The sequence below is a fragment of the Planococcus citri genome, chromosome 1 (genome assembly GCF_950023065.1).
Source record: "Planococcus citri chromosome 1, ihPlaCitr1.1, whole genome shotgun sequence".
NCBI lineage: Eukaryota > Metazoa > Arthropoda > Insecta > Hemiptera > Pseudococcidae > Planococcus > Planococcus citri.
This window is the reverse complement of record NC_088677.1, coordinates 64,571,552-64,585,922: the sequence shown is the minus strand read 5'-3', so window position 1 is coordinate 64,585,922 and position 14,371 is coordinate 64,571,552. Positions and strand designations below refer to the sequence as shown.

The 14,371-nt window shown below is 33.0% G+C and overlaps 1 protein-coding gene across 3 annotated transcripts in view; it reads left to right on the top strand.

Moving 5' to 3' along the window:
* The window catches only part of disp (dispatched), a 344,626-nt gene that overhangs the window by 31,111 nt on the left and 299,144 nt on the right, over positions 1–14,371 (top strand). For 2 of the 3 annotated variants that reach the window (XM_065347080.1, XM_065347079.1), the window contains 3 exons: positions 13–386; positions 1,273–1,429; positions 1,516–13,738. In XM_065347080.1, coding sequence (XP_065203152.1) covers positions 13–386; positions 1,273–1,429; positions 1,516–2,454 — 1,470 coding nt within the window. In that variant the 3' untranslated portion in view covers positions 2,455–13,738. Of the gene's footprint in view, positions 1–12; positions 387–1,272; positions 1,430–1,515; positions 13,739–14,371 lie in introns of those variants that run through there. The other variant, XM_065347081.1, reaches the window with a different exon arrangement.

Genomic DNA, 14,371 nt, shown 5'->3' with positions numbered 1-14,371 from the left:
TGTATTTTCTAGGAAGAGAACATCGATCAAAAGTTACCTCTGAGATTTGTATGGGGGATTTTACCTACGGATACTGGTAACTATCTGGATCCGTTATCCAGAGGCAAGTTGCATATGGATCCGAAATTCGACTTGGCTTCCAACGATTCGCAAGAATGGCTGTTTAGGTTTTGTCGACGATTGCGTATGCAGCCTTTTTATCAAGCTACAATGGGTCCTACACTGTCTAACTGCTTTATTGAGACGTTCAAAAAGTGGATGGATCGTGAATGTGTTGATCCTATCGATGGAACGAATAGATATCCTTGTTGCGATAAAGTTCCTTTCCCGTATCCTAGACGAGTGTTCAATGTTTGTGTGGTTAAAGCGATGGCTAGTTTGTATAGGTGAGTGGATTATTGATATTTTTCTTTTATAACTTAATAAGTAGGTATGCTTGTTTGTTTCGTTTTCGTCCTTCTTGTAGATCTGCAATAATGCGCCGCGAATTGGATTTTGAACTTTTAAAATGTTGATGCAATGATTAGGTAGTCTATAAAACTGGAAACATCGCCTTTTGAGTTTGAGTTTTAATTTATTTTCCTGCATCCTTATTACTTTAGCGATTCACAATTGGCATACATACGATTAAAAATGATTCAAAAATTGGATTAGAAAGTTCTGGTTAAGCATAAAATTGATCTGCTTAACACATAAATTTTACCTAAAGGTTGGTTCAGGCCTCAGGGATTTCAAATCAAATTGAAAATTGAAAGTTGAAACTTCACCAATAGAAAATGAAAATGATGGTGTTCTCTTTTCTTTTCTCGACTCCAACGGCAACATCTCATATCTCATCACTTCATCAGACGCATCCTCTGGAATGGAATTATTTTAGCTTGCCCCCTCTTCAGAGTTCAGAAATTCGTGGCCTCGTGGGAAAATTTAATTGATTTAATTTGCGTATTTTTAAATTTTTTTCAAAAAGACGAAAAATTGAATTAAATTTTCAAAAATTTTCAATTTTTAAATTTCTATTAAATCTTAGACGCGCAGCGCAACCTACAAACGAAAAATTAACTAATCTGAATTGTGCTCATACTCTTATACCAGGCCATTGTTTTCATTCCTTGTCCTTTCGTGCAAACAAACTACAAAATGGCTGACTCTTGTTTATTTGTTTAGTTAGTCAAGTGTTTGGTATTCGTGTTATTATTTCTATTTCGATTCAAAATTCGTGTTTTGCGGCTTAATATCGGTTTAAAGTTATGATTTTAATGTTTTACTACGCAGAGTGGACTCGTTCCTGGCTTCAGACGTAGCCGGCCCACGATTTTCGAAGAACGTCAGTATGAAGAAGATTCCAAAGATCAAAGCAGTCATCGTCGAATTCAACAGTAACATGTCGTTTACAACTTCTTTCGAAGCAATGAATACTTTTTACCAGCAAGTAAGTCCTTGAGCGTTAACTCATTTGTAATAATACAACCAACCTAAAAGTACATAACTCTAAATGTGTCTGTACTGTTACCGTAGGTAGATACATGGAGTCGTACAGAATTCAGCACTGCTCCGCCCGGCTTGAAGAACGGATGGTTCGTTACGTATTTAGCATTCTACGATTTACAACGAACGTTAACTCAAGACACAGCTATATCTATTCTAATATCGATGTTCGTCGCATTAGTTGTTCTATTCGTTGTAACGATAAACGTACCGTTGAGTTTAGTCGCGATATTAACAATCACTTGCATTATATTCGTATCAGTTTCGGCGTTAATAGTGCTCGGTTGGAAACTAAATATACTAGAATCGATAGCGATCTCGGTGGCTATCGGATTATCGGTGGACTTTAGCTTACATTACGCGGTTAATTACAAACTATGCATGGATAAGACTAATCGTAAGACGTGCGTTGTACATGCGTTATCGATGATGGCTACTCCTTCTTTGATGGCCGCTATCACAACAGGAGCGGCAGGATTGTTTATGTTACCGTCCGTGGTTCTGCCGTATATTCAAATCGGTATCTTTTTAATCGTCGTTTCGGTCGTGAGCTGGATTTACGCTACGTTTTTCCAAATGTCCATTTTGTACAGATACGGACCACAGAATGACTATGGTCAGTTTTCGTTTCCGACCAAAGATGCTTTGATCAGAGTGCTCAGAGAGTGGTTTGTTCGTAACCCATCCGCTGGTGGGAAATGGTTTCGATCGTTGTTTCGTCGATGTCAAACGTCTAATCCGATGTACTCTGTGCATGAAATGGAAAACCTGAGTAAAATCAAGAAGCCGGATAACGAACGTCACCGGTCTGAGAGTTTTAGCCATTTCAATGCACCCAGTCGTATGACCAGATCGACGCGAAGATTATCGTACAGCTTGGAGCAGATACCTTCCGGCGCCAGTTCAGTTACTTTCATCCATGACGATGAATGCGACAGGAATAATATGAACACGTATGTAGAAATGTAATCTTATCCTGGTGGTGGTGATTTGGTTGTGTTACACCTCAGATGAGGTGTTTTTTTTTTGTCTGCAAACACGGTTTAGATGGTTTTGAGCAGTGATCGCTGATCGCAAAGCAATGCAATTTCTGCTATCAATGATCTCATTATGATATTTTATTAGCCCTCTTCCCATGACTTCATTCAGTTTGAATATTGTACCTACCCTTATCAAAAATTTGAAATAATGATGAAGAAAATCAATACCCCACAATGCACCCTGAAAATTTTACCCTGATTGAAAAATTGAAATTATAATAATTATCGTGTTTGATAAAACGGTCCAAGTCGCTTCAAATTTTGGAAGTAATTACAGTCATTACAGGTTATCTACAGCATTACGATCTCTAAAGTGCAATTGAAAACAATGAAACGACCGTGAAAATTTAATTGAGGTTGAGAACACTATTCAAGTTTTCAATCAGTCAAAATTATGGAGAGAAAAGTGTTGATTTTTTAAATTTTACTTTTTGCAGTTTTCATGGGATTTACAAGATTGTGCGTCTGAACACCTGTGTTTAACACAGTGTTGGGATATTGAAATTCCACTTTTTCCCACAAGAAAATAAATTGAATGTCAAATTTCCCATTTTTTCCCATGCAGAACCTTGAATAATTTCCTTAGTTTCTCCCATGTTTATCCCTTCTTAATACTGGTGGTAAAGTTGTCTTGTAATAACAAATTATCGTAACATACGGGCACAAAAAAAATGAAACTGCATAGCTTTTACTGTTATTGAGAAAAATTATAAACAATAAAAAAGTAGGATCACAATAATTCACAAATCACAATTGCTCACTTTAATAAAGAGAAATCACATAAACCACAACTGCTGGTTTGAATTTTGAAAAAATCTCATCTTTGGAAGTAATTTCTAAAATCAATGGGTAAAAACATTAGGTATAAGTAATCGAACAGTAACTATAAAATAAAGCGAAAGATTAAACATAATCAAACAATAACTAAGTATAAAATAAAGAAAAAACAACATGCAAAACAAATTTTCAACACTTAGATGAAAAATGTGTAAACTGGTACTTATCCAACATAAATACAATTTTTAAAAAGGAAAAGCAAAACCTGTATTATGCCATTGATTGCAATTTTTATTATATTTTAGGAATGTCAAAAAGGTTTTATCGATATTTAAAACAAAAAACTGAAAAAACAACTTAAAATGAAGAAAAACGAATCATGCATAGCTATGTTAATTGCTATACTAACTTATTAATTGCTAAAAGAAAGAACAATAAAACATGTAGCTGAGCTACAATATTAATAAGTATTAATCACAAATCAAATTCGCAATCATTATTATTATTATGTCATATAAATGTCAAAAAGGTTTTATTGATGTAAAACAAAAAACAACTTGAAATTAAGAAAAACAAAACTTGCATAGCTATGGTAATTGCTATACTATTAATCACTAAAAGAAAAAAAAACAAAACGTGTAGCTAAGCTACGCTATTAATCATGAATCAAATTTGCAATCATTAAATGGTATGGCTACAATGAAAACCATTTCTATTTATTGAAACATTCATCCTACTCAACAAAGTCCTCAACTCATTTACAAAAAAATGTAAAGCTAAACAATCTCTCCACAGAGGCCTCACTTGCAGGTACTGATTGAACAATCTGCCATAGTTCAACAATTCTGGGGAAGTTCAATTTATTGTTATTATAAAATGCACCAATGCTTTCTTCTTTGGCTTTAAGTTTGATACATTTCAAATTGAAATATATTTCAATTTCTTTCTTCAAGGCTGAGATTTCTGTCTATTTTTCATTATCAGCGATATTACAGTTAGAGGATGAAGGTGGCCCAGGTAAGTTTCCAGAAAAAGCGCCAAATTAAAGGATCTGGATCAGGTTCAGGGTTGAACTGAAAATTTTCTGTTTGCAGCCAAATATTTGCCCTGTAATTGGGTCCATCATTGAGAATTCAAGGTATGCCTACAATGAATAGCAAAGGAGTATGCAAATTTTCAATACTAAATTTAATTTCCACATTAATGGTCTTGTAAGATTTTCTGGCTAAGCTAACTGGACATAGTTATGTTAAAATCGGCCAAGCAACAGAACAGGTTTTCTGAGTAAAACAATTTTTAAAGTTCCCTCATTCCTGAAAAATCGGTAAATGATTGAGAAAATGTGTACCACATAAAATCATCACTGTTGTACCTTGCTAGGCAACTTGCAATGCGCACATATCTTCGATGCATAATATTAGGCTGTTTAATACGCATTTAAAAAAAATCATTGGCACTTGGACGGTTATTACTAAATACAGATATATTTTTTCTGGTGCTTGGATGGGTTTCATTCGTTATTTTTCTTCAAGGTCATGTAGTTGAACAATTTTAATGTAATACGATAATGAATTTGGAAACAAATAAATTGAAATTTTTTAATAATTCCTTATTTCGTGACTGAAAAGAGAGATTAGTAATAAAACGTCGTCATTTTATTAAAAGAAGTCGGAAGTTCGGAATAGTAAAAATGAAAAAAAAGAACACTAAAGTTGAAAAATATTTTTAGATTAATAAAGAAAATTACTCTACGTCTACCATCGCTTCATCATCGAAATCGTCATCTAAATCCAACTCTATTTCTTCAATATCAAAGTCCACTTCTGGAACATTAAAATCATCAATGTCTTCTTTGAATTGTTGAATATCAACCTGGAGTATTTCACGATAGAAGCTTTTGGCATCGTTTGGAATGAAACTCATTAAGGACATTAAATCTTTATGTTTTTTTGCTGTAATAGGTTTGCCTAAAAAAAACACATCGTATGTAATAAAATATTCCGTTTGAAAATGAAATTATTAATCGTAATATCCTACGAACCATCACTCCAAAGCGGCCTCAAATTTTCAGCAAAGTTCCCATTACTAGGTCTTCCTTTGAGTGATTTTGCCAAATTAACTTTACAAGGAGCAGCTCCATCAAAAGATTGCCGCATATTGATTATAAAAGGCTCTTCTCTAGACATGATCTGCCTCGTTTTCAGCCAGTTGATTTTGATTTTATCCACAGACAATTTTCAATTCGTTATCATTTTTTCAAGGGCTGCAGTACTTTGAAAATCTTTCATTTCATAGATCTAAGAAAAATACATTGTTGTAAATATTTTTTGAAAATGCAAAAAAAATGAGAAAAAAAATAGATACCTTCAATTTATTTTTGGTTCTACAAGTCCGAATTACATGATGATAATCGTCAGCAGTGTATACTCGCACTTGGCATCTCAGTTTATCTTCAATATTGGAAAAGTCTGAATCATTAGGTAGCATGCTATGCCTAGAAAACAGGTACTTGCAGGTGATGGTTTGTAAGTTCGGATATTCTTGGAAACATGCCTTCAACATTAACATCATTTTAATATTACGGTTTTGACCACCGCAGCTATCGCTCCACAGGATTAAATGGTTTATTTCATTAAAGTACAGATCGTTTTCAACTTCGAAATATTTCCTCAAGCACGAACCAATCTCCTGTGCACCCCTTCCGGCCTCATGCTCCATCCACAAAAAGCAGGAGCCGCGAGAATACCTGCCAGAGAAAATTCCCTGGTTGTAGAACATGATTTGGCGCTTGTAATAAACAACATTAGTCGTTAATCTCGGAAGAGGTAGTGCTTTTTGCAAATCGAAGGTGAGCGTCTCTAAATTTGGCTGGATTTTGGCGAGTTGCAAATCTTTTTTCATCAATGCACGTGCGTCTTCTGCTTCTCTGATATGCTCATCAAGGGCCTTTTTCAACGCTTCCCTTTTAGAATCACTTTGCGCTTTTGTGATACGAGCATCAAAAATATCACACGTATTGCATGTATCTTTCTGCTTCTTTTTACTTCTTTTTACGACAAAGATTAAAATTTTCAACAAATACTTTGCGATATGACGACAACTAACATTTCACAGTTGGATGTTTCTCTTGAAACAATCGGTACATTAAATTGATGGAAAGGTACTCCGGTAAGTATTTGTGAGTTGTGTTTTCTCTGCAGTAATGTGAAATGTGAAATGTAAACTGGAAATGAGCTGATATGGTCTTTTACCAAATGATTTGTACTTTCTGGCAGCTTCAAACTTCCTCCACCAACATTTCCGCGATTATCTTTAATAGTAGGAGATGATAATTTTTTCAATGCTCCTGTTACTCGATCATTAGAAATACGGAATGTTTGAAGAGAGTGGGTTTCCAGTAGAGGAATGCAAATTTTGAAGGAATATTATGCCTTCAGCTGTTTGAAATTTTGGTTCTACTTTTGACAATTCATCAAAATAGAACACTAATGTTCAAGATGACTAGTTACATGGTAACATATTTGTCACCACACATCTCCAGCTTCACATCTGTGAAAGGCTTTAAACAATCCAACATATCTTATATCGGTTTTCTCTAAACTTTACACACAGCTGAGCCCAAATTTCCATATACTGTATATAACACAGTGATGGGCCGCTCAAGGGTTTTTGAGCTCACTCTCATTGTCTCATACCAAATTATAATGCTTGTACTCACGCTCTGCTCAGTGTGTTCATTTTAGTGCTTTATGTTATCCTGGAGAGTCATTAGCTGTCTGCGATGCATTAGGTCCAATTTTATCACACTTTCATTTTGGAGACTGTGGATGAGATGTCTAAAATATGTATTCTCAACAAAGTCATAAGGTATTAATCTACTATTAAAACTTTTCAGCACCTGTTTGTTTAACTAGTCATACATAAGGATGTTGTTTTGGATAATATCATGCAGATAAGGTTGTTGTGCTGGTTTTGTTGTTTCTGGAATACTCAATTTCACAGTTAGTTGCTTGTTCTAAACAAAACAAGAAAAGTAACCAAAAAAGTTAATTATAACTAAACTAAATAAACTCCTAATATTGATTTCATGATTATAATACTCTAAAAAAATCAGCTTACTGTTGAATGATGTTTTAAATTCCAAGAAGAATTGAGTGACCAGCATACAAAATGTTTGCATGTGGTACACTTAATATATATAATCAATACATTTTCTCCATCTTTAGCATTAGATTCAAATAAACCTTCAAAGTTGGAGCTCTTGAATTTTGTGAACCATTTTGGCGGTACTACTGGTATACTTTCATCATATTTTGTCATGAAGCTTTTGACTTGTTCAGAAGTAGAATATTCAAAATTGTTGCTATAGTTTTTAGGGCTTTTACACTTCCAATTTCAGTAACTTGAGTCACTCTGCTTCCTGAAGTTTCAGATTAAGATGAGATGTCATCATGTGAGGGAGTAGAGTGGTTTTTTGTGTAATGTCTGAACAAATTCAACTTATTCAAAGTCTTTGCTGCAACACTTTTTAATTTCTTCTTGGGGTTTAATTATGTAGAGAGATAAGAGCTTGTTCTGCTTGAAGAAACAGTATGTGTTGGTAGCATTGGGATTGAGTTTGATTTGCCTACAGCTTATCAAGTTCCCATCATTTTTCAGTCTGTTGAATATGGTGTAATCCTATTTACAATAGCGGGAATTGTAGGTTGTACAACACTACTCCAACATAAAAAAAAGAGTATAAGATACATACATTGTTTGCAGTTAATTAAATTTCTAACCATATCCTAGTCAACTTACTCAAAGTATTCTTAGTTTTTGTCTGATGGAAAGTTTTGGCATCATCAACAACAGAAATTGTTGGTTGCATCCTGATTCACTTCCTTTTCTGTACTTTCACATGTTGGTGTTGAAACTGATTCATTTTCACCAACCAAAGTAACCACACCATACTTTTTTGAAACAGTATGATAACATATAGGGTGTTGGCTTTTGGCATGGCTAATGAAATTTGTTGTATTGCCACAACTTTTGATCAACATTCCGCAGTCTTTGCATTTTTTATGGGTTAAATTATAATTTGCAAAAAATTCTTTTGCTATTGATGTCTTCATAGACTTCGATTCATTTGGTTGAGGTTAAGATGAGTTATGCTAACCAACTCGAACATTATTTTGATATTCTGAAGAGCCTGTTTCGGCAGTTTCTTTTGAATTTTCATTACTAGATTCTGATTCAACATTTCCTGCACTGAGAAAAATGTATAGTATAAATTACAATTAATTTATAGTGAACGTGGTCCAGTTTTGGAATTATAGTAAAAATTACTTTAACTATATCAAATGAAATACTGTAATTATAATAAAAAATACTATAATATAGTAAATATTACCATACATATAGTATTTAATTTACTATAGTTATAGTAATTTCAACTATAATGCCAAAACTGGAGCTCATTTACTATAAATTATGATAATTTATGCTAAAATTTTTTTTCTCAGTGTGAATTTTGAGGGTTGAACATCATCAATTCATTCCTCATCATTGTCATCCTCACCTCATACACAAAAAAGTCTATAAAATTTGTATAGTTCAAATTCAATGCATATTATTGTACTTGCAATGTATTTACATTCCTCTTTAAAGAAGATGATGTAGAGCTTGATGAAGCAGATTTTATAGAACTTTTATTGTCATCATTCACCAATCTTGTTCTTTTGATGTTACTTTTAGCCATAGCCATACTTAGTTACAAATGTCAAATATGTTAAACACAAAATTACAAATTATAAACGTAAAATACTGACATCATTTAGCTAAAAATTGATCTGTATTTGTAGTGCTTCTACATTACTTTGATGTAGAAGTAGATGGGTGAACAACTTCAGATGGATCATCTTCCTCCATCCAATTGTTAATATCATTTTCTATGTCACTAGCAGTGGAATTAGCATCAACTTTTGGATCACTAACAGAAGCAGAAGCAATTGCTTTCCACTTGCTCCTGTGATATTTTTTCATAGGATTTGCAGCATTTGTTGTATTATTGCTCATATTAATTTTTTGTTTGCATAACCTACAAATCTTGATGTATAGATTTTCATTATTAGGGTCTTCCAGATTTTACAATAAAAAACCATGGACTTTTGATATTTTTCTCTTATGAACAACAGTGGATGATCTCTGTCTCTGTGTGGGAGCCTGCTCATTTACAACTAGTACTGGTGTAGCTACAGCTTGATCAGAGTTCCTCTCACAGCTGTGACTTAAACTTTTGTTTGCCCTGCTGAGTTGTTATAATAAAACAGCACAAAATTATTCAAAAAGAACCTTGATCTCAGATACCATTGTAATTGTGGATATTAAAGTCTTACCTTAAATTCAAAGCAGCTTGTTTCAATTTTGAATTTGAAGACATTGTTGTTTTGCAATTCACATTTCACAACACAATATGACAAAATATGAATGATATAATTATATATTACAAATTTACAAAATACGAATTATGTAAATAAATCACATAAAATTAAAAATGAGATGATGATATGAAACGTGAGAGCCTGAGAGCTCATGTATTTCAGCAGCACCACATAGAAATTTTTGGCTTCCAGCTGTAGTACATTTTGTTAATAATATAAAAAAAAACTGGAAATGCTAAATGTATCCAAAGTGACATTCACTTAAAGGAAATTTTTCATATGATAATCAAGGGTACAAATCTGCAAAAAGTTACTTAATGTGAATGTCACCTGGATATCAATATAAATATTTATACCTATTTATGATATTGACTGGGATGGAAAACTGAAATGATATTAGTTCGAGTTTCAGTTCCTAGTTTTCAGTTTCAAGTTTTCATTTTTTTAGTACAAGTTTTCAGTTTTTTTTGTTTTTTTGTTTTTTTTTAAAATGAGTTATTTACAGAGTTTTATAGCTGAAATTGGCAAAATAACTAATAAAAAGTGAATATCTTGTTATATCATAAATAATTTAATAGAAAATTAGAAATAAAAAGACAAAAAGTAATTAGTAATATCTTTTTAAAGTTTTATTACAAAAATGAAAAAATTGAAAAAATTCTCCAGAGACACTCTAGAGAGAAGAGAATGATTAAGATTAATTGATTACATTGAGCGATTGCAATTACATTACAATTACACAGAGCGATTGAGAAATGTGATTCGATTACATCAAGTGATTCCAGTTACTTTGAATTACAAGTATGTCATCCACAGATTTTGTTAATAAATTCATTCGTCGTTTTGCTAGGATAAAGTCCAAAGAACTAAATAGTCTCTCGACTGATGTCTGTGTAACAGGCACTGAATTAATAACCCTAGCAATTTGATATACATTTTTATATTTATGCCTATTGTTGATCCAAAAGTCATTTGGTGCAAAATGAATGATTTCAGCTAATCATAGCAGTTGCGATTTGCGAATTTGCGATGTAATTAAATTAAATATGCATTTCACTATTTTCACTTTCAGCCAGTGCAGTTTAGCAATAGCAAAACAGCATGATGTATGTACATATGAATATGACAATTAAAAGTAGCAAAATATAAATTTTTTCAACTCAATAAAAGCATTCAATGATCAATGACTTACATTTAATTTTAAAAAATGAAGAAATTGTTGCTTGTTGTTGTTGTTCTCTCTTTCTTTTTTTGGTTTTTTGTGCTACGTCGGAAGTTGTTGTTGCTCGTTTTCGTTGTATCTTTTTTTTTCTGAGTATTTCGATACATTCGACATCATCTGCTATGTCCGAGTTGGACTCCTCTGAACTCGAATTTGAAATTTCTAACTCGTATACAGATGCGTTATCATAATTGTCGTGCTCACTGCCATCTGAAGCTGCTGCAGCTATACCAATACTATTACTAACATCGTCTTCAACTGACATATTTCCGGTATTCCGGTCTTTTTATTTTCCTGGAAAAAGGTAAAAGTTGAAACACATAAATGAAATGAGAAGAGTTGAAATTGAAAAAAATTATTTTTTATTCAGGTCTGGTCCTCTAGTCCTCTCCTGCTCTGGTCTCTCAGTCTCTCTCTGTCACATGTTTCATTTCATTTCACTTTCCCTGTGGTAGTAAACGTAATGATAGGTAGTTAATGAAATTCAATTCAATGTACTTACCAAAATTGGAATGGAATCGTTCATAAAATCAATTCGAATTTCAAAATAGCACACTATTAAATTATCAAATCAACCAAAGCGGCAAAAACTGAAAACTGAACAGAACAGAACTGTCGATCTCGAATTCTCGATATGATAAAATGATAATCCACACTTCCACAGCGACAGCCACACAGAAGTCACAGACACCAGAAAAAAAAGGATCAGTGAAATTTGATCCGTGAGGAAGTTTACATGGATCACGGATCATGGATCATAAAAAAAGGATCCGGATCATGATCCGGATCCATGCAACCCTGTCAAATATGTTATAAGATCAGGTTTTTTAAGAACTGTCTTGGGCACCACATTTGTGGTTTGACATTCAATTCTTTGGTCATGATCATGTGCAGATTTTTGTCGCTCCAATAGACAGAAGTATGCCGATTTACGTGCCCATTCAGCTTGAACTGTGCATCGTCCATCCAAATGATCAATTCAGGTAAACGTGGTTTGACCACTAAATACACCAAGTATTCTTCACAAAATTGTAATCTCTGGTCAAAATCATCCTTGCTGAGAGCTTGGAGCATTCTAGGATCATACGGTTGAAATTTTAGCTGTTTCATGGCAAGTTATAATGTTGTTTGAGAAATATCAAGTTGAAGAGCAGCTTTATGTTGTGAATTAGTTGGCGTTTCGATAAAATGAGCAGCTACATTTTCCATCAAGTTTTCATCACATACCTTTTTCAATCTTTTTCGCTAAAAAGAATCTTTAGCTGCTTATTGTACATATTATTTCACTTCAATGAAATTCAGGTATAACATTTTTCAGCAAACATTCTAGTTCTGGTTTCAATTTATGTAGCATTGGTACTTTGCGTTGAAACAAAATGAAATTATTAGAAAAACATTTAAATTAGTACTGTACATTGATAGCTAATTGGAGGGGAGGGATATTACATTACATTCTCTCCTCTGCTTATAAATGAATTAAAATACTAATGTAATAGTCTGACCACAGGTGTTTTAACTCTGTTCAATCTTCTTGAAATTGGTGTTTACTAATTTCCAGGCTATATAATTATACAATTATGTTTCTGGTTTCCATCTTTCAATGTTTGGCTCTGTTATGGTGATTATTAGCTCAGTGGCCAAGATCTCTGGTGCAACATTTTGTTGATGTCATTATGGTTGCATTCATACTGATGTAGGAAGAGTGTTTTCATCCTCGAATGATACGAGTACACATTTCCCCTAAGTTTTCTTTAATTGATTGATGCGTCGTTTTGATGTATCACCATTATCCAATGGATATCGTAATGTAGGTTTCCAAATGCATTTTATGCAGTGCTATGTCATACTGCTATTTTTTAAACATACATTAGAATAGCGATATTTTCTCCAAATGAGCTAAGAATTAAAATACAAATTGAACACTTATTTAAAATGAGAATTTTGTCAAAACCAACTGATCAGCAACAAAAATCCTGTGTTCAGTTTGAAATCAAAAATATGTGTTGCAAACTGGAATATCATAACAAAATTTATAAACTGGCGCAGTCATGCTATTTTCAATAAAAATTGATTTACTTACAGCTTTGCTCTCGAATACTAACATCTTCGATCTAAACCGTGTTGAAACAAAACCCCTCCTTTGATAAAAGTTTTTTATAATCAAAATATCCCCTCTCCCTCATTATTGTGCTATACAACTTGAAATTTTGTTACCCTTACTATTGTTACCGTTTTCGAAAACTATAGTTTGAGTGTTGTACATAAGTATATTTTTGTACATAGATAGAAAGAATGTTTTATATACCCAATAGGTACTCTGTGCAAAGTTCCTTTTACACTACGTAATTTTTACTTACGTATGCATACATTTTGTACATATGTTTTATTTTTTCATGTGCAAAAAACTTAATGAAAAAAGCAATTGAAATGCAGATTTAAGATTGTTAATATTTATACAAGTTTAAAGAAGAAAGTAACCATTGTGTGTGTGAAGTAAGTTGACTTCTTTGGATATTTTTTGATTTTTGTGATAAGATTGAATGTGACGTCGTTGCGGATTTTACCCAATACGACTTTTTTCTAAATAGAATGTGGTATGTTTTACGATATCGTTTTACGTGTTGTTTGTGTCTTTATTTTACAGTTATTTTGTGTACTCTCTCGATACCTGTTTGTATTTTTTATTGAATTTTTTTTTAAACCGTTGTATGGTGAATGAACAAATGCTTTTTTTGTGTGTAATTATCTCTTCATAAATAAATTGTCCGTGTACTTTGTATACGTTTATGGTATGTTTTTATTGTATTTGAATTACAAATTTTTAAGCATCCTGGTTCGTATGAGGTGGGTTTCTGTACCTTAACTCCGTGAAAATTTCCTTGTTCAAGGTAGAAAAGAGTTTTAAAGTTGAAACGCCCTAATTAGCGTATATCCAAAGTGCCCTTCGAATGATGATGTTGAATTTTTGTCCTCTGAGTGTATTTGGGCGGTTTATTTGAAAATTTATTCAAAAATTGATAATGTTTTTGAGAAATGGTCAATAATTTGCTTTTTGAAGAGTTGAAAAATTGACCTCCCCCCTCCATAAAAAATTTGTTCTTCTGTTATCTTGGTTGAGTATCATCCGCGCTCAACTCCCTTCAATTCGCCACTTCACTCCGATTTTGAGCAAATTTTATAAGTGTGGATCTAACTATTAATGAAAATCCCAAATGTAATTAAATTTTACTCCCAGGTCCACTGATATGAAAAAGATTTTAGGTTTGTCCTCGCCTATAATTTCGAGAGACCGACGGAGTGCAATAGCCTGACCTTTTTGAAGGAAATCAACCTGAAAAGAGATGCGGAAAAGAGCACTTGATGATGAAATCCCCTACATTATTTTCTACGGCGAAACATATTTCGTTTGGTAGTTGAGATTACCG